This window comes from Carettochelys insculpta, chromosome 7 (assembly GCF_033958435.1).
Source record: "Carettochelys insculpta isolate YL-2023 chromosome 7, ASM3395843v1, whole genome shotgun sequence".
NCBI classification, from domain to species: Eukaryota; Metazoa; Chordata; order Testudines; family Carettochelyidae; genus Carettochelys; species Carettochelys insculpta.
In genome coordinates, this window is record NC_134143.1 from 46,368,967 (window position 1) to 46,393,877 (window position 24,911).

General features: G+C 41.2%; 1 protein-coding gene across 2 annotated transcripts in view; it reads right to left on the reverse strand.

Annotated features, from left to right (window-relative positions):
- Positions 1-1,010: 1,010 nt before the first annotated feature.
- The window catches only part of PWWP2B (PWWP domain containing 2B), a 42,536-nt gene continuing 18,635 nt past the window's right edge, over positions 1,011-24,911 (reverse strand). For both annotated transcript variants that reach the window (XM_075000438.1, XM_075000437.1), the window contains exons 3-4: positions 22,153-23,809; positions 1,011-1,578 (exon numbers count right to left, since the gene is read on the reverse strand). In XM_075000438.1, the coding sequence (XP_074856539.1) occupies positions 22,171-23,809 (1,639 nt within the window). In that variant the 3' untranslated portion in view covers positions 1,011-1,578; positions 22,153-22,170. The remainder of the gene's footprint in view (positions 1,579-22,152; positions 23,810-24,911) is intronic.

The window sequence follows — 24,911 nt, forward strand, 5'->3', positions numbered from 1 at the left end:
GTGGTGCTCATAACATGCATATACAATGGATTTCTTTTTGAAGAGGTTTTATTTCTCTTTCCGCTATCATTTCTAGGTTAGCAGAATTTTTTTTTGGGTGGGGGAGGGCTCTAAGGGGGGAAAGACTAAGATTTTAGAAAAACAACACTGTAATGACACTTCAGTTGGTTTCATTCTAGTACATGAAAGTCACTTTTATTCTTTTTTCTTCAAAGCTGCCTAATAAAGTTAGTACCACAGAAATGCACTACAGGTTGAACCTCACTAAACCAGGTCTATCTGGTCCAGCAACATTTGTGCTGTGGCAGACCACACGTCCCAGGATTAGAAAGCCATGCTGGCGAGCAGTCAGATAAGGGCTGGAGAAGAGCCAGTCCCATGGCTGGTGGCCAGTGGTCAGGCCCAGTACAGAGCCAGACACAGGTGAAGGGTTTGAGAATTGGCCTCCCCTGGTCCAGCAAGCTCCCTCATTTGGAACCAGTCATGTCCTAAAGGTGGAAGGCTGGAGATGTCCAAACTGTGCTAGATGCTGGAACTACAAAGTATAAACATCTGATCCAAACTATTTTTAAAGTGATACTGAAAACCCCTCAAATTTCACAGCAATTCAGTTTTAAAAACTTGCTTAAATTCTGCGTAGGAGCTGTGTGTGTCAAGTTTCCCCCACGCCCCTGAGCGACCCACATTTAAAAAGACGACCAGGAACAGTCATGTTAAGCAAGGAAAAGGATTTTTCCAATCAATCAATGAGCATGTATTCAATGGGCCAAAAACTACACTGGTTGATCGACCAATCTGGAGATTAAGCTCATTAATGAACTGCATTAGATGAACATCCACCTCAGTGCATTTAGGATGAATGCATCTAGGATGTACAGCATGTGGTGAAATGACTGAAGGATACGCAGAAAAATTTCGAATACGCAGCAGTCCAAATTACTAGTTGATTGTGTGTTTATATGGCTGGGATTCGTAGTGTTCTTAATTGATTACCTCAGCTCTACAGTAAACATCTTTGAAAAGCTTTAATGTGTGTGCAGTAATGGCCCCATAATTGTGTTGCACATTTTCCAAGTTTTAATTGACACAAAAGTGAGTCCATTGTTTAAGACACTACACTGATTTCATTTTATGGCATGTCCTGCTCCAATTACAGTTCTCAGAATACAGTATTGAGTAAAAGTTTTGTAGCTTTAAAATTAACAAGTGTGTGAAATCTGTAAGTAAAATAAGCAGCAGCAATAATTTTGGGGATTTTGTCAAGAGTAGCTAGTTTTAAGTAATAAATACATTCCAAGTTGTGGTATTTACTATTCTCCTAGTTCACTGCTTTACTTGAAAATTCCCTTGTTTTAGGTTAGGTATCCTTAAGACTTTCCTGTCAGCCTCACACCAGAAGAGTCCCCTAACTCCAGTCCAGGTGCCAGTCACCCTTCACACACAAGCAGTGCAATGTGACAAGGAAATTCATCCTGCTGTCATCTGCATGGCAAACAAGATTCTCCTGGGGAATATGTCAGGATGTTTACAGACTTCATGAAACTCTAGGAGAACAGCTGTGCTCTTATCTTCTGTTACCTTGAAGAAAGTGAAAGAAGGAGAGAGGTTATTGCAAGTGGCACAGAACTGACCAATATTAGCTGTGAGAGGCTCACGCTCCTTTATTTCATCTAAATATAGCCTGCAACTCTCCTAGTCTAAATTTTCATGACAAGCTGAAGACATAGCAGCTACAGGTTTATAAGAGCCCCACTGAATTAACAGCTCTAAATGAAAGTTGGAAGTAAGCAACAATATTGTTGAAATTTTTTTTTTTTGAAGAGCAGTCATTTTAACGGTGAAGCACAGACTGATAGCTAGCTAGTTTAGTATTTAAAAAATCTTAAAAAACAATTCACTTTGCAGTGTAGGGATATTATAAGTTAACCAGAGTTCAATATAACGGGGACCTATCTGGAGTTTTATAGTCTTCCCCCTGCCCTATATTTCTCAACAAATTTATAAAAGAGGTAAAAGGTTCTTTGAGGAATCTAACCTCAATAACTCAATTTAAAGTTTAAAAGTAAAGAACTGCAGTGCTTTAAATTATCCCATGCATGTTTAACATCTGAATTTTCAGGTAGAAATGTATACTTGATTAAAATTATTTAAAAAACATATGTCCTCCCAACCAGACATACTCAGCTCAGCACGGAAGTGAAAGAATTACAAATGAGTTCATTTCAACTTCCAGTAGGGAAACTTCAAACAGGGGGACCTGCTATGATTGAGAGAAACTGCTCTCAAACCAGATTGACAATATTCCTCCCACACCAACGTTGCAGGCTACCAGCAAGAATCATTAACGTGGCAGGTAGTCCAATCCACAACTCTAAGTGGAGGAAATTATTTATATCCATCCATAGCAATCTAACAGTTGTGATATGTGCCCATTTTTTGACCTTTGGAAGTTAGACTAAAAGCCCCCGAAGCACTTACTACCTGCTTACCTCAATGACAAGAGAGAGCATTTGATTTGCATTTAACAAGACAACGTCACTATAATAAGGTTCTAGGACTGTTACGGTATGTGTATCTGAAGCCTAGAGTGTCTGTCTGTTTAGTCAGCATGAACCGATAAAAACAGTGACAAACGAGGCCGAGAGCTCTTTCTGTTCAGAATATCGCCCGTATTCACAGGCTGCTATCATCCAATTTTTAAATACTTAACCATTTTGACTTTACAAATTACAACAATACTCGTCACGCCCAGAATTGTAGACCATCACTACAGAAGTAACATCCAATCCTTACTCAGATAATTTGCATGCACCAGTTTGATTGTTCATATGGGGATGACAGAGTGGATGGATTATTTGACTCAAATACTTTACTTATGCAATAGAGTGGGCTTTCTATTACATACGAGTAGCTGAGTCAACATTTAAAAAGCTGCATTCCTCCCACTATGATATGAACAGCATGTGCTAAAATTATACGGCAGACAGTTGGATTATGGAACCTTTTATCTGGTTTGCAGTAGTCTTGGGCAGAAGGCCACATCAGTGGGAGGTCTTGTTTATTTGAAAGAAGAGGCAACATCTAATGAGGTTAAGATTTTACTTGGAAGTCCTTGCAACTTATGCCTACCATTCGGTTAATTAACTCTGCTGTACAAAATGTACAGAAACTGTGCTGCAATACCTTGGCACTGACATGAAAGCAAGGAAGAAAAGGTCGCAACACTCGACAAAACTGCCTCAAATGGCTGGACTGAGCATTAACAAGGGAAGAAGACCAAAACAATGAGGATCAACCAATCCAACACCTCCACCATCACACTGGGAGGGGATGACCTCGAAGGTAACAAGCAGTTCACCTACTTGGGGAGTATTATAGGCAGAGATGGAGGAACAGACAAAGGCTATCAATGCCAGGATAGGGAGAGCAACAGCCGCATTCAAGACTCTCTGTCCCATATGGAGTTCACAAATACTTGCAAAAAATGAAACTGCAGATCTTCAACACAAATATGAAGTGTGCTCTTGTATGCATGTGAGACCTGATGTACTAAAAAGTCTTCAAATCTCATAAGCTACAGACATTCATAAGCAGATGCCTGCGGTACATCCTTTGCATCAAGTGGCACAACTTCATCACAAATGAAGAGCTTTGGAACAGAGCATGACAAGAACCACTTGATGTTCAAATCAAGAGAAGACAGTGGAGATGGCTAGGCCACACTCACAGAAAATCATCAACAGCACAGTCAGCCAAGTTCTCACATTGAATCCACAAAGGAAACGCAGAAGTGGAAGACCTCTAACAACTTGGAGAAGGTCTACTGAGAATGAAAGACAACAACTGGGGTACTCCTGGAGTCAGCTAGAAGTTTTTTCCCCCAAGACAGAGATGAAGTGGAGGAGACTTGTGCATGGCCTATGTTCCACTTGGAGTACAAGGGTTTAAGCCAAGTAAGTCACTTTGGCATGATCTGTGGCCTTAAAACACTTGCACAGCTACTTTACATATTTATCTTGAAGATTGATTGGAGTAGAACTAGTTAAGAATAGGGACCGATCAGAGCAAGTCAGGATACCCTGTCGACAGAAGAGGAGCTGCAGACTCCGAGGTCCTACACAAATTTAACATTTCCTTCTAGAGAAAACAGGTCACCACACAAGAACTCAGAAGCAATTCGTATAAGGGCCGACAACAATCACCCCAAAATAGCTCAAAACATCCATACTGTCAGACTGAGACTGGATCTACACTCACCACAGAAGATTGAAAGCTTAGGTTTGATCTTCTGGGGTGCCATTCCGGGGTCAACGTCTACCCCTAGAACTCCCTGCAAGCCACAAGGATTACATAATGCTGATGAGAAGAGCACTCCTGTCAGCATTCTGCAGTGAGGACAGGGACAAATATTGACAGCTGCAAAGCTGATTTTTGGTACACAGCTGGCGTACCTAAAATTGCGAAGCAGGCATCAATATTCAAGTTAAGTGTAGACCCAGCCTGAGCCAGGACCTCAGGCCTCACAAAACAAACAGACAATACTATGGTGAAGGACCTTTTTAAAAGCTGCCAGAGTTGAAGCTGAAGAAATATCTACCATATAAAATGTTTTAATTCGCTTATTTAAACCATTATCACATTTCCCAGCAGTGCTAAATAGGCACCTAGGCCTCCTGTTAGCATGGTAAGCCAAAAGTGAAACTGATCTGCCTACTGTCGTCATCCAAAGTTGACCAAAAAGCAAAAGCTAATAAACCCCATACCTTGTAAACATGATGAAAAGCTAGAATTTCAAAACTGTAAATTATTAAAATGCTATTATTGTCAGGAATTTTCTTTAAGTCACTTCCTCTGTACACCCCTACAAAGTCCTATACTACAGCACTTATTTCAGCAAAGTCTGTATTCAGAAATTTCACATGCACTTTCAAACGTCAGCTACTTCACAGAAGAGCCTCAAAAAAAAAAAGCTGACTGAAAATTACTTTATCAAGCATACTGGGGCCTGGAAGTTACCTGAAATGTATGGATTTGTACAACATGAAAATCACAACAGCTGGAATTCTGAACAGTGCTCATCACTTAGGAAAATCCCACCCAACATAGGAAGTATGAATATTTGGTTGTTGGATCCAAGCAGCATTTACTATTCCCTTAAAGCAGGGTTTCCCAATTTTATTTGGCCACGGAACACTTCTGAACTTGAAAGAATTTTGCGGAAACCCTAATAGCAGTCTAACATATGGAGCTGAAAAAGTAGACCATAAATGAGTAAGGATGATAATAAACACATGCTAAACAAGGTCATGAGATCAGCATTTAGTTTAATTGTACATATTTAAAAAAGAAAAAACCTCACATTTAATGTGTACAAAAAAAAATAAACTCAAAAACTAGTATGCTTTTTATTGGCAGTTTTAAATGCAAAGACTGGTATTTCCTCTTATCGTGGCAAACAAAATTGTTTTTAATAAAATTCATAAATGGAATTCTCTCACTTTCTCTCTTTGCGGAATCCCAAGGTTCTGAGGACCACCATTTGGGAAACACTGCCTTAAAGAAACAACTGAAAGTTTGGGACTATCCAATCTGAATAAACTAATTCATAAAAAAGGCAAACAGATATTTTTGTGGTATGAGAGGGCATATTAAAACACAGACCAAGAATTTCTGGTTTGAATTTTTGAAGAATTACTAACAAGCCCCACAAAAACCCAGATAGTTTTGTTAGAGAATTTAACCTTCTTCTAACTGCTCTCCCCCACTTTTCTTACCACCAAGCAGGTGCAGAACTCTGCCTGTCCTACAGATCAGAGACTGTCTTTTCACAACAGAAATTTGCTAGGACATGTACAACTGCAAACTGGCTTTTGCCGTAGCTTTGATAAGCACAGTGTTGCTCAATGGTGAATGCTTATAACTTCTGTTCACACCACCCTATTGTTCTGGTACCCCTACAAGCCAAATATATGAAGAAAGAACACAAATGGCTATTTTAAATATATTACCACATACAGTCAGTAGTTCCTAAGTACATTTAATTTGATGGATGAAGAAATATTATCAAATGAATGAAAGCAGGGTGACCCTCAAGCTACAGCTGTCTAATGTTCTACAACACCTCAAAATGAAGCTAAAATTTAGAAAAACCATCAGATTCTAGAAACTGCCACCCCTCCCAATGATTTATGTTATGGATTTCTTGATTCATGTCAACAGCATAAGGCAGCATGTCCAGTGGCTAGGGCTACAGCAAGAAAGGCCTGGGACAATCAGGTGGCAGAGAAAGAGAAGAGTAAAAAAATAGCTCCAATTAATGCAGCTAGTGAATCCTGTTGCAGGTTTGTTGTATAGAAGTTCCTTTGATGAATGTAAAACACACCCCCAGAAGTTTAAATGTGCCACCTTTGTCTTCCACCTAAGCTTAGTTCTGCCTTGCATCTGGGTGGTGACATTATGCCACTGTTATTAAACCTGCTTAAGACATTTCTCTCAAGGGAAACAATCAAATACAGTAGTTGGGTCAGCATTACAGTTCTCAGAAGTCATTTTGAATTTTAATATACTACATTACTTTGAAGCCAATTAAAAAAAAAAAAAAAAAAAAAAAAACCACCACCATTCCCCACCATAATTCTATTTCACAACGAAGTTTCAGATACCACATAGCTGGATGGAATCGAAAAATGAAAAAAACCCACTAAAATTTAAAAGGCCAAGCTTCTTATTATTTACCTAATAAGTTGGGCACTCAAAATCACCAAAGACAACATAAAGAGATCTGATTGTTCACAACTTTCCAAAAAAAAAAAAAAAAAAATCTGACCCCTTTGATAATGGGGTAGGTGTGCCTAAAATCACTACCGAAACACAGCAGAAACACTACCGAAAAGTTGTGGGCTTCTTTTACGCTCTTCAGACATGCATAAGATGATAATAGTTTACAAAGCAGTATAATAAGCACCAAAGTACAAGAAGAAAGTTTCTTCTTAAGACTTCAACACAATATCAAGTGTTAATTTATTGCTAATGTTTCATGACACTTTGGACATTGTGGGTCAGGTCAGTACTGCCAACCCCAGGCACTGAAAGAAAAGTCTCCCTCAATCTTCAAAAATTTTTTTAAAAAAGTGCTTAATAAAAAGCGATAGGAAAGCTCATTAGAATCATTATGTTCACTGGGTTTTCAGCCTTCAGGGTCCACACTGCTGTTCTCATTTTCGAGATTTTCTCCACAATCACAAAGGCTAGTTCTTTATTCCTAAAGATAAACGGAAGCAGAAACCCTCCCTTCGTTACTTGGTTTTAGGAGCAGAAGCTTTGAGGCAAATACCATGAGAAGCAAACACACCAAGTTACAGCTTGTGTAAAGGCTACTCAATTGACACCCAAAATTTGTACTCCTCTCAAGTTAGCTCCTGCAGACACAAACCTCAGACTGATAATCAAACCTGCACAGGCATGTTTATGTGAGCATGAGCAGGGGGGTACTTGTGTGGATCCAAGCCACAGGATCCAATCCCAAGGAGCAAGGTCCATGTGCCAGTTCTTGGGGAATTACTTTATAATTCCCTTCTTCTCTTAGTAGGTAGTCTTGCTCATGATGAGTAACTCTAACCCACCAGCCTGTTACCTGCCGTACAGGTTAACAATAGGCCTCAGAGACCCTTTGAATTATTGTCTCCGATAGCCAAGCCATGTCATTAGTTACTTCTCCTAAACTAGATCCTCTGTCCTCAACAACAAAGACAATAAAACCCAGTTTAGTGATGCTATCTTAAAATCACTGCTCCTGTAAGAAAACAATGGAGTTACACAGAAATAGAATAGCAGGAACAAAATAGTTACAATGCAAAACAAAAATCATAAAAAAACCAAAGCTGGTCTACACTTCATTAGATGAGAGAATATTAATAAAGTAGTCCTCTGCCCCAAATTCCAGCTTCACAGGAACAAGCAGCCCGTTTTTCATATACCCCTGCCTTCACTACCCAAAATGCCTCCACCGTGAAAGGATGCCAAGGCTCATTCTTCTTTTGTAGTGAATGGGATGTTCGTTTTCATTTCACAGGCAGGGCAAAAGTGTTAGTGTTCCTTTCTTACCTCCATGTGTAACTTTATTGTTTCTTATATAAGCTCACTTTTCACAGCCCACCTTGAAGTGCTCTATGATGATTTTCAGTGGTTAGTCTTGGAGAAAGACTGGACAACAGATCCTTGAACGGTAACACCCACTAACAAGGATGAGAAGACAACTCTCTACCAAAACAGGCCATTACCGTCAAGACATATTACAACAGGACCACAGAGTTGTGAAAACTTTAGGAAGGAAGGTTGTTGTTAACTCCTAAACAAAATGTTTTGGTTCTTTTACGAGTATACAACTGAAGTCTGACTTAATACAACTTTGAAATTGCACACTACAGAAGAAAAAATGATTTTTTAAAAAACAGCAGTTTATGCTTAAACTAAGTGCTGTACTATATTTGGTTTGGGTTTTTTTGTCACTCCTGCTACCTAACTGAGAGGTGTGAGGTCAATTGTAAGTCAGTCAGTCAGTCAAAGATTCTACTTTATCTGCTGGTGACTAACTTTTATTCCAACTCCAGCACACATACTTTCAGTATAAATGCATTATTTCTTATGCGTACATCGCACAATGATTATGAATCTGGACCAGTTTGAGATTTCTATAGCTATCTTACATTTTGCCCTTTAAGGATAAATATCATGTAAGACACAGTCTAGTGAGTTTGTCAGGTCTGAGGTGAGAATTATTTATAAAGAAGAGGCTCCATGGTAAATTACCTCCTCTTGTCACAAAGCATTTCCCTCAGGGTATAGCTAAGTCATCACCTCTTTCAAGATCTCACAAAAAGTAAACACCACTGGTGAGTTAGGCATATACATTCTACATGCATAAATTAGTTTCTCTCTCTTTTTTTGGAGGGAAAGAGAAGGCAGAGTGAGAGACGGATAGGTGAAGTATGTTTTTAGGTAAGAGATTACATGTGGAATTATATGGTACAGTAATAGAACCCTAGTTCATTACTAGCCCTTATGGATTGCCAGGTATAAAACCCAAACTCGCTACTGGGAGCAGTGGTGAAATATTGCTAGCTGAGATATATATTAATGAGCACAGTGGAGATGAGAAGAAAAATGGAAGCCCCAAGAGGTAGATTCTTCATTCAAGCAGGCTGACATCAGAAACAGAGGGAACAAAAAAAACTCACCACTTCCCTTCTTGCTGGTCTTGGTCATACTGATATATGGAAACCCTAGAATCGCACTAACCTGGGGTAGGAAAATGGGGAGAGGAGATCAGGTCAAGTGGAGAAAGCAAACAGAGCCGTTAGAAAGGCTGAGGTGATCACAAAACCAGTTGCATATATACAATGGGAAAGAAGAGGAGGGACATTTTCAACACCTGCTCCCCCCACACACACACACTCACTCCCTGTCCCCCAACTTCTATTTAAGTGGCTCTTCTGATCGCATTGCGATCGTCTGGCAACATGGTTTCATCTGTGCCAGGGAAATTTTTATACCAAAAAAGTTTCCTACTTTTGCCAACAATGGTCCAACGTCAATGATGTTAGCAACACAGGGAGCCCTAGCACAGGGAGCCTCCAAGCTACTGCCAGTGTTTTAAATGCCAATAATGCCCAATGCCAGCATGACCAGAGACATGGTAGTTGGGGAGGAGGGACAGCACCTGTGTTCCCTCTAAATTGTTCCATCCATGGACAGAAAAGCTTCTGCTACGGTCACTGCGGCACCTGCAAACATGCGGCACCACAAACACATGCTGCTGTCTGGGGGTGCCCTGTTGTTCAGGTGCCCCCCAACTGATTTTCTCCCACCCAAGCGCTCAGCTTACAGGAAACAATGAGCAGAACCCAGATCTTTCTACATGAGAGCTACCAGGAAATGTGTTACATTTTCCACTCTTGTAGACTGGGTTTGTGCTGGTAGATGCCCACACTCTAGTTTGCCTGAGAAAGTTCTAGGCACATAACTGCCCCATTGTGGGCTGAGAGAGGAGAGGAGTCCTTTCAAAGGGATTTAATGAGGTCTATAGTTGGCACAGTTACTGGCATTCTGCTTGCAGTCCTTCTAGATCACAGGGTATTGCCCCTCCCACTGAAGCTTACACAATTTCACATACCTGCTATTTAGCCTTCACTTTGTTGTTGGAAAGCAACTGTTACACTATATAATTTATAGCACAGATCAAAAAGATTCATCTCTCTGAGCCCAATAGAAGGCTGTTTCCTAGAGATATTCTTGATGTATTCCTGGTCTGGCTGGAGCCTCAAAAACTTCACTGTTTTAAAATAAGTGCAATATTTAATTCCTAAGATTTAGTCTGAAACCTCTGGGCTCAAATCTTAGGAATCTCCTCCTCCTGGAGAACAGGCTGAAAATGCTTCCTGCGTTAATACAACTAAACGGGCGCCAGAATGTAGGAAGAAGCAGGCATTGAACAGGAGTATACAAACTGGACTGGGGTGAAGTGAAAAAAAAAAATCACCCAACTACTCTTTGCAACTCTCAGTTGAAGTCAAGAGTATCCAGCTCACCTAAAGACTAAGAGAATCTGAAGTTTTCCCTCAAAGAAGAGATTGGATGTAGTCTCTCTCCCTTCCCTTCCCTGTCAGCAATAAGATTCCTAAACTGTCAGCTTCTCATGCAGAAATAAGGGAGAGGAGAGAGAAGGAAAATTCCCCAAAGGAAAAACTGGGGTGGTGGAAGGACCCAGCAAGAGCAAATAATCTAAGAGCCATTATTAGAAGTGACCAGAGACGGAGCTAAACAAAGAATGGAAGCATCATGAATTCACTGCATTGCCTCAGCAGCCCTCCTAGCCATGAGCAACAGGTTTTTGGAACTGGTTCCAAATCCCAGGGCAGCCATACGCAGTACTGGTAGACATGCCTTCATAAGCATTAACTGTCATCACCTCTCATAAGTATTTATGGAATCAAATCATTTCCAGGTTTTTAATTCTTTGAAAAAAGTTTTACTTCACAATAAAAAGCAAAACAGTAATTCAGGCTTCTCAGACATGCCAGCACCTCATGTGCTTTGGGCCTAGGTGCAGGGACACAAATATAACAAGTTAACTTACTTTGGAGGAGTCAAACTAGTCACATCACTACTCTTCCTTCCCCTCAACTGGGTAGCTCACGTAGGAAAGAGACTCTTACAAGATCAGACAGTATTTAGCATAATCCAACATGATTAAGGAAATCACTAGAACACTCGAAAGTGTCCATTCTTCAAAATTATTAATCAAATTCTTGAAAAGTTCAGTAAAAAGACTACTCCCCCATGCTGGAAAAATACAAGTAACTAGTGACTAGGCAATTACTAGCCTGATTCAAAGCAGCTGACAGCATCTGTGATGGAAAGGCTCAGATTTAAGCTGCCAGAGAGAATTTATCATGCTTTTGTCCTCATGACTTATGTTCATTTACATAGGGAACACATCATACTTAAGGAACTGTATGGGAGATTTCAGTACCTTGTCATGTCTGTCAGCTAATCGAGGACTTGGAGAGTTTTCCCTTACCACAAGCCTACCTGTCACAAGATAGCACTGGCCTTTTTAAACAGGGAAGAGGTCAATGTACCTGTGCTGGTCAGCAAACCTCCAACTGGGGTGTAAGAAGGCACCTGGGCGCCCTGGGCAGGAACTGGGCAAGTTAGACCTGAGAATCAGCTACAAGAGCCCGTTCCCTGGGAGCAGGAAGACTGCCCAGCCATCGGGAGGCCTAGAAAGTGGAGGAAGACTCCGGAGCAAGGATAAATTCCAAGGGGGGCATACCTATGGCCCTTACAAAAGGGCAGAGTGCCAGGAAAGACCCAGAAGGGATGCAAGACCTTCATAAACCCCAGGCCAGGTAGACAGTGTTCAAATGCTCAAAGCAAGAGCATAACAGGAGAATCCAGAGAGCCACCAGGTCTGAAGGGAACAACTGAGGATAAGGAAGCACCTGGAATCTGGAAGGTGGCAGAGCTAGAACCTTTTGAACTTTGCATTGAACTTTGTTAGTTGAGGCATCTTCCTTAGTAACAACCCACTGCATATTCCACTCTGCTGGAGAGCTGTTCTCTTGAGGAGTCCTGAGAAGGGTGGGATGCCTACAGCACCACCCCAGCCCAGGGTGGGGCACACTTAGATGGCAACATACAACACCACTAGTCAGAATTACACTCCTCCTCAGAGAAGGGGTACAGAAACAGCATTAAAGTGACATGATTCTTTGACATTTCATTGGTGCCAGAGCAGAATTCCATAGCGCTCCCAGCTAAGCTCTCCTGAAGACACAAAGGCCATTTCCATTGGTTAAAAGGGTAATTTTGTTTTATTTTGTGATGGCATAAATTCCCCAAAAACTGATAGCTGAAGCTCCCTGCTGACTCACCAGGCAAGAGTCTTAAAGCCTGAGTGAGAGAAAGCTTTGGCAAGAATAAGAATGAGAATATTGTACACAACAGGGAGTCCCATTACTAGTTTATGCAACAATACATTCAGTACGCTTTCTTAGAAAAAAAGTTGAGATACGTGCAAACAGTTAAAACTGAAAGGTGCAAAGTGAATGCACACGTAGAAGGTCAAACTATAAATGGCACATTCTAACCTACTTTCCACTGCTGGTGGTGTTTATTTATTTATACAAACTAAAACAGGCACCAGATCAAGTCCCTCTGGTTTTAGGAATGGATGTAGGCGGGCATTGTCCCTCAGTGATATTAGTAATCCTGTCACAATGTCGGTTACGGGCACTTGTGTGGAAAAGACAAAGCAGGGGATTAGGAGACTTGCAAACAGCCATTGACCAATGAAACAAGTCTCTAAATCATCCTTTTCTAATTCATGCCAGATTAAAAACTGAATTAAAGGAATCTTTCACTGATGTTTAAAAAATTGACTACTATCAGTGTGCTGCATAAATATAACTGTGAAAATAATCTATGTATTTTTACAGAAAACTCCATCCTTTCGAAATCATCTCCCATGGGACAGCATCTGAAAACAGCCTTAATATTTCTATGCTTACTACCATGTAGCCAAATCTCTTCTCTCCTTTCCCATCTTGTATCTGGTGTCTGTGAAGCAAGTGTTCAACTAAAAAGAGTCTGCAGAAGTTTGAATTGTGTGGTTTACAACCGTCAGACTTTGCTAAATAAATCTGTAAATCCCTTGAACTGCAGCCACAAACTGGTCATGTAAAAACAAAACTCTTCATTAATTATCTGGAGAATGGATAGATTTGTCCTTGCTTCTTGGTGCAACATCCAACTGCCACTCAAGTCCTGTAGAGTATCAGAATTCAACATAAGAGCTGTAGAGCATTTTGGTCCTGCAGACTAGATCACATTCTTCAGCACCTAGCTCATCTGCTGGCTCATCTTGAGAGCTGCACTGGACAACTGTACCGTTAATTCCTATTGTGCACTGATTGGGTTGCTCTGAGCTCCGCCAGCAGACCTTGTCAGAACCCTTATACAGGCTGAGCTAGCTAGACCTTCTAGGTACTCTCGCCCTTGCAGACCTAGATGGCCTCTAGCTGAGGAGTCTTGCTAGTGAGGCTTGGCCAGCTCTTGTTCTCTATAGCTTTGCAAGACTGCCAGCTCCAAATGTTGCTATAATCTTCTTAGTCTGGAGTTGAAACAGCTTGCTGTATGCCCTAGGAGCAACATTAAGCCTTTCAGTTTTATAATCTCCTTCAGCAGCTGAATTCTTGTAAGCAAATACCTCCAGTTTGCTAACAGTGCCTCCCTGAGCACACAGACCCCCTTAAACAGTCTACTGCAAGGGCTCAAAACTTTTCCATCACACGAGCCATAAGCGAGGAGGCCAACAGACAAGACCTTCTCAATATCTGCAATCACAGAGGCTGCGTCCTATCCATCTGCATTGCTTCTCTCAGCTGCAGACATGAAAGCCAACAAGCAAACTAACCAGCTCTGTTAACCACAATCTGGAAACCCACAGCTCATGGGCAGCCCTGCAAGCTCAGACATTTACAATGTATTTTAAGGCAATCCTCTGCCTCGCATTTAGCTACAAATATAAGCTGACTTAACTGTTTACATATGAAGTTTGAGGTTTCAGATCAGCTGTTTGACTTGGGCAGAGAGAAAACATGGAAAATTACGGCTCAGAAAGTCAATGTTTCAGAAAGTCATTTCACATGAAAAACAACACTAACATTTCACACTTTTACAACACTAACTACACCCATTATCGTCATCACCACCACCACCACCACCACATCTAGTCACACAACGGTGCAGTGTATGTTCCTGTCACGGGACTCCTGGCCCCAGAAAATGAAATCAGTCCAGACCCACCCCAGAACAGGTGCTACCAAATGGCCAAGTAAGGGGTTGAGGTGAGCACCCAGAGGCTATAAAAAGTCAGAGACAATCCAGAAGAGAAGCTGGCTAGGCAGGAAGCTACACTACATGTGGGAGCAGGGAGAAGGCAAGAGGAGAACAGCAAGAAGGATTTGTTGGCTCATGTCCCCAAACCAAAGAGCTAATGCTCAAGTCAGGAGTAGCACCCAAAGGGATTTCTCCACTGGCTGTAAGTGGAACAGCCAGAGCCAAGGACCAATGGCAGGATAGCTGCTGAGGTGCTTACCCATCGATATCCCTAGGGCTAGAGAGCTGGACCCAGAGAAACTGTACCAGGTCCAGGGAGAATGAGGGATGCTCCCCTACAAGGATGCTCCTGGCAGATTGATTGCAGAGGTTCCCGTGGAGAAGACAGCCTGCTCTCCAGTTGGAAGGGCTGGGATGGGTGTCTTGGTACAAGGACTTGAAAGGCCTGCATAGGAGAGCCAGGATGTGATGAAGGATACCAAGGCTGTATGTTGCATGTCCTGTTTAGACTGTGCCATGGGAATTCTGGACTACGGTACTGGGACTTGTTTTGTTAACCCTTATGCACGAGACTGGCAATAAATGAACTAGACAAGAGGCTTTGGAATATTTCTGGGAAGTGTGAAGGTGGAAGACTCAGACAGGTGTGCCACAGAAGGGAGATCCAATCAGGTTGGTTTACTACTGTCCCTCTCCTTGTTCTACAAGGAATACAGAGACTAGCTCCATCTACACACCAAACCAGAAAACCCCTTTTAAAAGAAAACTGTAACCTAGTTTTTACATTGCTAGAATGCATTACATGGAGTCTATGTAATTTGATTCAATTTTGCTACTCGTAGATCCAATCATCACAAAAAAAGGGTTATATTAAGCAAACAGCAATAACATTAACTTATAAATATTTCAGTAGGTTGTAAAATTTAGTGGCATCATGGCTGTACAAAACACTACCTGTAGAAAGAAATACAGAGAAGAACAAGGTCAAGACAGCATTTCCTGCAGTGAAATGCCAAAAGGACCATCAATACTAGGAAGTCATTTAATGCAGACATTTAGGGGAAATGTATACTGAAGCATCTCACCCTACAAAAAGCTCCAGGTACAAGCAACAGGTAGCAAGATACTGCTCACTGAAGTGAGCAGTAAGACCTTGGCTTCTTTTTTGATGGGTAGGAAACCAGAGTACAGGAGAAGATTCTAAACCCTCCTCTAGCGCTGGCAAAGGTCGCTGTGACATAGGCACCGAGGATATCAGCCATGAAAACTCCCCCAACCCAGGTGAGGCAACAGCATATCATAGTATCAAGATTCCAGACATTACTGTAGGAGGTAGAGCACCCCTAGAAGTCTGCTGTAACTTCTCGTTCCCCCAGCAATGTCTACATTACACCAAGGACCCTTCCAGATTCTATAATCATATGAGCACCATGGTACCTTCATGCCACCTTAGCTGACCAGCCTGTGAGATTTGAGTTCCATACTGTACATGTTAGGAGCACAAAAACCTCACCCAATGCTTTTGGGCAGCTTTATACCATAGAATTAGAGTTTTACTGCGTACAGGTTTCGCAGCTAATCTTTTAAAAGCAGACCTGGTTATGCTAACAAACCTGTTTATGCTGTGGAAGCTCATGGGGTGATAATTAACATTAGGGAAGAGTATGGAAGAGAAGTCACTCTGCTTGGAGAGTTTCAGGTGCATGAAACTTCAGCCCAAAGACTCTATATCAATCATGAAAAGCCAAGCAGCGAACAGAGACTGCAAAGATATATTCTTAGGTTTACAAAACCCTTTGCCGTCATGGACCAGTGTTCAAACACTCACTGCCTCAGAGGCTGCAAAATGAATATGCGTATATATTTGTCTCTAGATCAGTCTCAATGCTAGTTACACTGCTAAAGTTTGCAATACAGGTTGACTCTTCATCTATCTCAATAAAGGTTTCTCATGAGTGTGTGGTCAGTCTGTCAAAACTGCTCTGGCAGCATGCATTTGTTGGAAGCTTTACACCAAAATAATTCAGGATTTAAGAATTTTTGACTAGCTCAGGCCTATGGTGAATTAGTCAAGGTAGCAAAGGCAAAAACCACACATGCACACAAAAACAAAACCTCAGTCTCAAAAGCATTTCAGTGAAAGCAAACTAAACCCAATCTCTGCGTCAAGACACTGTAGACTTGCCTAGCATCCTGTGTTTGAATCCAAAGCTGAGCACATGTAGACCTTGGCAACTAGCTAAGCTTTTTCCTTTGGTTGCAGTTGTTAATAGGTGGGCATCCAATCATTAGGAAGTCAGCATGTAGAGCATGAGGTAGATTGCTGCTTCCCTCCTACCCTGAGACTTGGCTACTCCAAGATTGTTACTTGCTGCTCTGCAGTCAGGAGCTGTGCTCTCATGAGCACTGGCTCCCCCCTTGTTTAAGAACATGAGCTATCAGTTGTGGGGGACCTAGGAAAACATCAAAGCATCTCTTCTTCAGAGATAATTACACTGTCACTGGGAGCTAGAACAGACAAGGCATTAGTTCTGCTTGAGCTAGTGCGCTGAAAGACAACAGCATAGCTGGAAACAGAACCAGTTATAGCTCAAGCCAACTACTCCCATACATTTGTAAGCAGGTGACCAGTCTGCACTACCACCAGTCAGAATGGGCTAGCACACATCCATGTGCCAGAGCTGGGAAACACGCCCGACTGAAGAGTAAATATATCCTCAGAGGACAGGCAAATTCTAAAATTCACCCCACCCCAAACACACACAGACACTACAGAAAGCATCTCCCCTTAAGGAGGTGGGGTCATGGCAGGACAATGTACTTCCTCTCTGTCTCTTCAAAAGTGGAGGCTGCAATGAGGCAGAAGCCATCCCCAGGCAAGAAGCTGAGGACAGGCAGGGATTTGAATAAGCACTGAAATGTGTTGGATGTTAAACTAAATACAAAAATTTCAAGTTCAAATATTACGAGAGTCACTGTCTCAAATGCATTGCAGTTTTAATAGCAAGAAGGATAAGGAAAATCTACATACCACAAGACTTTAAAGAAACATTGGAAATTTTTACTGTGGTGATAAGGTAGTGTTTGACTGGGTCCACTGAACAATAATGAATTTGCTTGATGCATAACCTAAGTTAATAAAGAGAAAAAAAGCTACATGCATTAGTGAACTTAGAAACATGTTCCATGTAGCTTATCTAGGTACATACACGCTGCAACCCTTTCCCTCAATTACTATCTTCTGTGTTTTTGTTTGTCTTACTTTAATATCAGTTCTGCTAAAGACCCATTTCCCCATTAATATCTATGTAAGGTGGTTACAAGTGTTTTCAACACTAGTGAGGAACTCTGACGAAGAGGGGAGAGGGAGAATATGGAATGATTTTCCTAATCCAAATCAATAAATATAACGTGGTTATATCCTTGGAATCTGATCTGGTTTTGCTCACAGAATCTGAAAGTGGAAGAACCAGGAATTGTTGTAAGTTTTTTTTCCCCCGAAGTAAGTTATGTCAAAAGTAATAGCAGTACAGCAAAGTCCCCGCATTTGCAAACTTAATGTTTGCAAATTCAATTACTCACGAGTGGCTGCTTGCCACCACTTCCTGGGGCAGAGAGCTCCAGCAGCCACCGCTTCCAGAAGTTCGGAGCCCCCCTCTGTATTCACAAAAATCAACATTCACGAAGGTCTTGAACATGGAACCCTCGTGAACGTTGAGACCCTACTGTACAACCTCCTCCTCACTTGAGATTTCTACATGTGCATACAGACTTGCCTATATTCCAGACAAAGCCAGATCCATATTTCCCAGAGCATCATTTGATAAAACACCTTCTCATGCTTTTCTCCACCTTCTGGACAAAAGAATTTACTGGCAGTCAGGAACAAAGATGTAGTTAGCCTTTCCTTTTACCAATGTGGCCTTGCTAAAACGCTTTCGAGAAGCCTTCAAGCAGGTCTACTATAAATAGAGCTTTAAGGTTAATCATCCACTATTTGGACATTCTTTTTTAGGACTTATGTAGCTCATTTTCAGTAGCAGGCCTTTAATTTTAAAAGCAAAAAACAACAAACAGCAATGTTGGACCAAGTTTTAATTCTTACCAAAACACATCTCTGACTTCAGAAAGTCTATATATTACAAGCATTTAGTTCTAGCGCAACCAACATTTATGAAGCCCCCAGATCTCACACAGCAAGTTATGCTTATATAACAAAGAGCTGGAAATAGGCATGGGAACATGTTTAGTAGGACTTTTTTCCCCATGTGCTGAATCAAAAGTGCATTTTACAGGTTAGTACTCTGCCCAGTCTTTTCCCATGGCCATATTTTTATTGGCCATTTAATGACAAGGTTTTAACTCTCCACCCATGAAGTACATTTCACTGGGGAAACAAAAAGTAGGGCTAATTAACCTTGACAACTGAAAGTTGTGTTTCACAATACAGGTTGAACCTCTCTAGTCCAGCATTCTCTCATCCATGGTCAGCATGATTAGCTGGAAGTCCATTTATGCTGGATGTGGCCCAGCATCCTGTGACCCCATAAAGTTTGTTGACAGCCACCAGTCCTGTCTCTCAGTGTTGTGTACTATTATTAGCTCTAATTTACCCCTAAGTATTTTCTAAGAGCCCAGTAAACAGAAGAACTGTTGGTAATGCTGCTAGAAAATATTGCCCTCCTGGGGTTTGACAACTTCTCTCATTTGGTATTGGTCAGGTCCTGAGGGTGCTGGACCATAGGGGTTCAGCGTCTAGTTAAAAAATATTCACATGTAATTAGAATTATTTGATTAGCTCTAGCTTAAAGGGACTCCATATATTCAGCTTATTTGGCACTTGTAGACTCTATATTGAGGTGTGCAGTAATTGCCCTGCGCCTTCTCCATCCTCTGCAGGCCAGAAGCCACCTCTTTCAGAATGTTAACACTAGACCATTTCTGACAGGTGAGTGACTGTTTTACTTTTTGATTTAGTTTGATCATACAAACTACTTCAATTGATTTTTTGGACTTTGTAAACAGACCACCCTTCAGGCAACTACTACTGAGCCCATTTTCGCTATGGTGTAAAATGTGGCATTACAAACATAGCTACATGATCTTGTTTATTACCAAATTAGAAAACTAAAACAACTGCCAACTCTGAACATCCCTCAAAATCAAGACACTGATTTACATAAATTGTTTCTGGCACAATTGACTGTAACAGTAACTAAGCCATTGAGATCTATAGCAACTAAAAGAAAAAGTATTCAGTTACTAAAAAGTAGTGAGAAGACTTCAGTTCTCTCAAGAAAACTCACAAAATGAAAGCAATGAAATTCTGCTCTGCTGAAGAGACAAAACTAGTTTCAGTCAAGGTATTCAACAAATTGCTTTGCAAACTGAGGCAGGTCATAAAAATTAAGACATGAAGCTAAAAAAACAGGAGGCACAAAAAAGTAAATTCAGTGTAAAAGCAAAACAATGTACTATAAGACATCTGTCACATTGTAGAGTCAAGCGATAATGACCTTTCATCTCCTGCCAGGAGGGAAAGGGGCAAGTCATCAGATGTGACCGCTGCCTTGCTTGGTACAGAATTATGCTATCACACAGTTAACTGTTAGTATTTTCTTGTGGAGACAGACCAATAATTTCAGCAGAGAGACTGAAAAATGCAAGTCAGATAAGGCACCTGAGAAGGAAAAGAAAAAGGGAATAATTCCAGGAATGCAGGAAAGCCTTTCTAAACTGAAATCAGGTTATTCCTAGGAAAAGCAAGCAATCTGGCACAATGGTCTTGAAGCAAAAAAAAAGGGAGAATTCTGGGTCTACATTTAGGGATGTTAATGGTTAACCGGTAAGCCTCACCCTAAACAGATGAGGCTTTCTTGCTATGGTTAACTGGTTGGGGTTGGAGCAGCCCCGCTCCCACTGCAGGTAGAGGCTGTTCCAGCCCTCTGGGACCTATCATGGGCTGGAGCAGCTGGGCTGGAGTGGGCCCCACCCATTTAATAGGTTCATCATTGAAAATTAATGTTCAGCTAGTTAATTAAATGGGATTGTACGTTCCTAATCTATATCATATTCATATAAACAAACTGGTGACATTTGATGGAGGATGAAAGAATGCTCAATGCTTCTCATTAGTGCATTTTTGGAGATGAAACTACACAGAACAAGTTTGCAAAAACAGTCCCTTTATTTTTCTCTAGATCCAAACTACCCTCCTCAGGATTACACAAACATTTACCATCGCAGTCCTAATATCTCAAGTGTGGAGTCAAATATTGATATAACCATGAGTCAGCTTCCTTATGCTAGGAACTTGGAAAAAAAATCATAAGCTGCTGTACCCATCTCTTAAATTAGGCAAATGAGGGAAATAAAGGACAAAGCAATGAAATAATACTGAGTTATACGGGAGCCAGAGAACATTTAGATTTCAAGCAAGGAAAGATTCTAACAATCGTAATTTCAGAAAAAAAATAATTTCAATCCTGGTTTAATAAAACTTTCACTGGGGTTCCAATGCTAATGTCATGGATGTGGTCCCATGTAGCATAATGGACACCATCAGCACGATGCCAAAGAGATCATCTTGGTCTTATTCTGTCACCGAAGCTTTACCATTAACTTCAACTGCAGCAAGGGGAAGGCCTTATATAATTACAATCTGCATTTAAATAACAAAGCTATTTAAAAATCACAAAATGCAGCATAAATCCAAACCCCCAAGACTGATCACAACAAACATGAATGTGTCTTAGCAGGGAGGGAAAAAAGCAGCTTTTCTTCTGTCTGATACGAGAAGCAATATTGTGCTCAGCTGTTCCCAAGAATCCTTCCATCATCTCTCAGTAGTACCCAGGATATTGTACTTTCAGGAAGTTATCAAAACCAAGTGTTTTGTTCTCAGCTTTGGGACAAATAGTCTGATATGTTATTTTAATTTAAAGTGAGATGTATGGACAAGATAGTGTCTTTTGCAGAAAGAAGCAGAACCTGATTGGACTATCCAACTTGGAGAAGACTGAAGTGGGATGGGTCTTGAAGGAGAGGAGGCACGGGGGAAGGGGGGGGGGCTACTGTGTGCACTGATTACTAAAGCTAGTATACATGTGAAGTTATTTAAAATTAAAAAAAAAAAAAAAGTTTTTCCAAGGGGACAATTTACCAAAGCAGCTAAGGGGCTGGCAGCCATTTGGTCTCCAGCCACGGCAGGATTAATTTTAGTATGCGTTGTACTGTCAGGCAATAGCCAATACACCCTGGTATGGTGGGCAATTATTATTACAACCATATGTGTTTACATGGCAAAACTAAAAATCGTCAAGTCACTTACTGCAATGTCATTGTCAGAGTCAAAACAAGATTGCATGAGTCTGCTTCTTGCACACCTACATTTAGAATCCCATGTTACTACATGTCTGTGCCTTCATCTATCCAGATGGCACACAAGCTGTTCACTAGCAGAGCTGGTTGGGAGGTGGTATGTGGCCACCCTGAGCACCAGTGCTCTTTTCCTCACAGCTATAAACTGGCCCACAGTCCTTTTCATCTCACTGAAGTCAATGAGAACTGCAGGCTCTCACTCTTCTGAAAGGTAACTTATTTAAAGTCCTAGAAACCCATTTTTAAGACTTTCAACCCTAATCTTTTAGGCAACTCAAAAACAAAGCGAAATAAGAACAGACATGACAATAAGACAAATGCACTCTGTACGAGACCTTTAGTACAGGTAGCATCAGTCTCACATGCACTCACCTGGGACTGGAGGCAAAGTTAGGTTTCAAATTGTGTTAAGAGATCTCTTATTTCTGGGGTCAGATGCTCTACTGCTTTTGCAGCTTCTGTAATAGCTTTCCGATACATCCCTTTCTTCTTACGATTAAATCTCAGTTTGAAAGATTCAGAGAAAGGAGAAAGTTTTGAAACAGATAAGAATGAAGTTGTTGGAGAACCAAACCATGATACTTTAGCTTCTCGCCAGGAAGGTTCTCCATTTTCCTTCTGGCTAAGGTTTATGTCAAGAACACGTGCCGGCCACCATGGGAAACCATGAATTTTACCCCAAACAATATCCCCTACAGAAACAGTTCTTCCATCTTCAGTGACACATTTAGAGACACTCTGTGTATGTAGTCTAACTGTTAACGGTGGCACAATTTTACGCTCATCTTTTGAAGATGAAGAGACAGATGCATCATCACCAGGTAAAAAGTCACACATTTCTGGTGATGTTACTTCTGAACTAGAGGATTTGGATTCATCTAGACTGTCATTGCTACACACTGATAAACTGGAAGAATCTGCCTTCCTTTTACGATAATTCATAAGAAAAGCCAAGTTATCGTGTCCATCTTTACCTTGGGGAAATCTTTTGAAGTCATCATCTTCACCTGAACTCCCTGAAGACATCTCTGCTAAACTTCTATCTGCAGATTCATCAGTGTAAAACACAGCAGGATTGGACTCCCTGCTACTCTGAAGGACGTCTATCTCATCAATAAGTTCTGCCTTATAAATGGAAACACTCTGACCATCATTTATTCGATGAGGTTTCAGTCTGATTTTTGGAGGTGGAACATCTGCACTGGAATGCACAGGCCTTGTTAACTTCAGCTTTGGAATGGAAGCAAGTTGGCCACTTGCCGACTTATCCACAAAACATTTGGTTTCCTGGCATCGTTCAGAGTCTCTGGTCTCTTCTTGGTCCTCCCCTCCATTCTGTGATATCCGCTGGGCACAAAATGGTTTAACTGAGCCATGAATCCGTGAGGGAATTTTCACAACTTCACCTTTACCTTGCGGCGTGCTGTAGGATATTTTTATAACCGGAGTTCGATGCACTAATTCCCCAGAAAATTTGTCTTCTTCCCTCTTCTCTCTCTTGTTCCTTTTTTCTACGTAATCAGAATCGCTGTGCTTTTTTTGCTCCTTGTCCTGAATGCTTAGCTTCCTCCTGGTTTTAGCATTTTGCCTAGCTTTGTTTGCTTCTTCCGGGTTCAGGGTGTTTTTACATTTCTCACAGAGCACTTGTCTGGGTCTCAGTCTAATAGTGCTCATGATAAGCCTTCCTGGATCTCTATTTCGTGACAAGCGTCTTTTTGTCCTCTTTATAGTCCTTGGCGGTGGCTGAGGAACCCATTGGTTATATGTGTGTCTTAACCATAAAGGAGGAGGAAAAGGAGCTCCCTCAAAAAATGGAGGGTAAGGAGGAACATTGCCTGGCGATGGAGGTGGCAAAAGAGGAGGAACCTGTTCATCACTGTTTCCTTTGGGAGGTTTTTCACTAGAAAGCGGTGACTCAGTCTCTCCCTTCACAGGCTGTCTGCCCTCAGCAACCCAGTTAATGCAAGCATCAGCAGGAGGTTCCTCTTGTTTTGGCAATGAAGATTGAGGAAGACAGAACAACCCAGACCTATAACAGTATGGGGAAAAAAATACACAAGTCAGAACTGTTATAAAGAAGTTTCTTTGATAAGATTAAACTTACAAAAAAGGCCTCTCTCTGAAAGTATGTTTGCCCAATGCACTAAGAGGCCAACATTGTCCCCTCATTTTAAAAGTGGCAGCTAATTTTATCCTGTTGAAAGTGTGCCACCTCAAACTGCATAGTGTATTTATCGACTCTTTGGGTGGAAAGTCCAAGTGACCACACTGAACTCTCAACCTGATCATTGTACAAGTGAAGTGTGCGCATGTACCAAAGAGTTTTGTTTTTAGTCTAGCACCATTCGCAAAATGTACAAGTAGTAATTTGCTCTTATGACAGCCATCCTCAAAAAAAGTCAGTCACACCACAGAGAAGATGATGTATAAAAGAGAAGAACACTGCAAGCCTTTGGAGCACTATCAACAAGCCTTTCCAAAAAAATGCTACGCTTATAAGACTACATTTTCAGATTGCTATGCAATAGCCGAATCACACGCCAGTGCAAGTCAAGCTGCTGAATGAGTAGTTTCCCAACTTGTGCATTCAAGCATTGGATTTTATAGTAGCGTGCATGTTCTCCCTGAGTCCTTATCCTACTTTTAAGAAAAAATATATATATTTACACACACACACACACACACACACACACACACTCCCTCTCTTCAAGCTAGCCAAATCAAGCAGAAAATTTCATTTATGCAATGCCAAATTTTTGTTATAATACCCTTCTGCACACACTCCTAAGCATGTCACAGAAGCCTTTTTACAGTAACACGAAAATTTGATGTCCATGGGTTTCTTCTGAATAGTGAAAGTCAGTTGTGCCAGCAGATATGTTGCTGGACCAGACATCATATGTGAGCTAATCCCTGGAGTCTTAGTCAAGCAAGGCCCAGGGTCAACCTGTGGAGAATGGAAAGCCAAGACAAGGTACAGAAACTGCTTAATCTTACCACCAGCTCATTATAGATCTTCCCCTCTTTCCCCATCTCACCTGTTTGGGGTATACTCTGCTGCAGTGGTTCATTTCTTAGCTTGGCCTTCAGGCTTTTCTTGCTTCTTTTAGACTAGAGCACATAACTGGTAA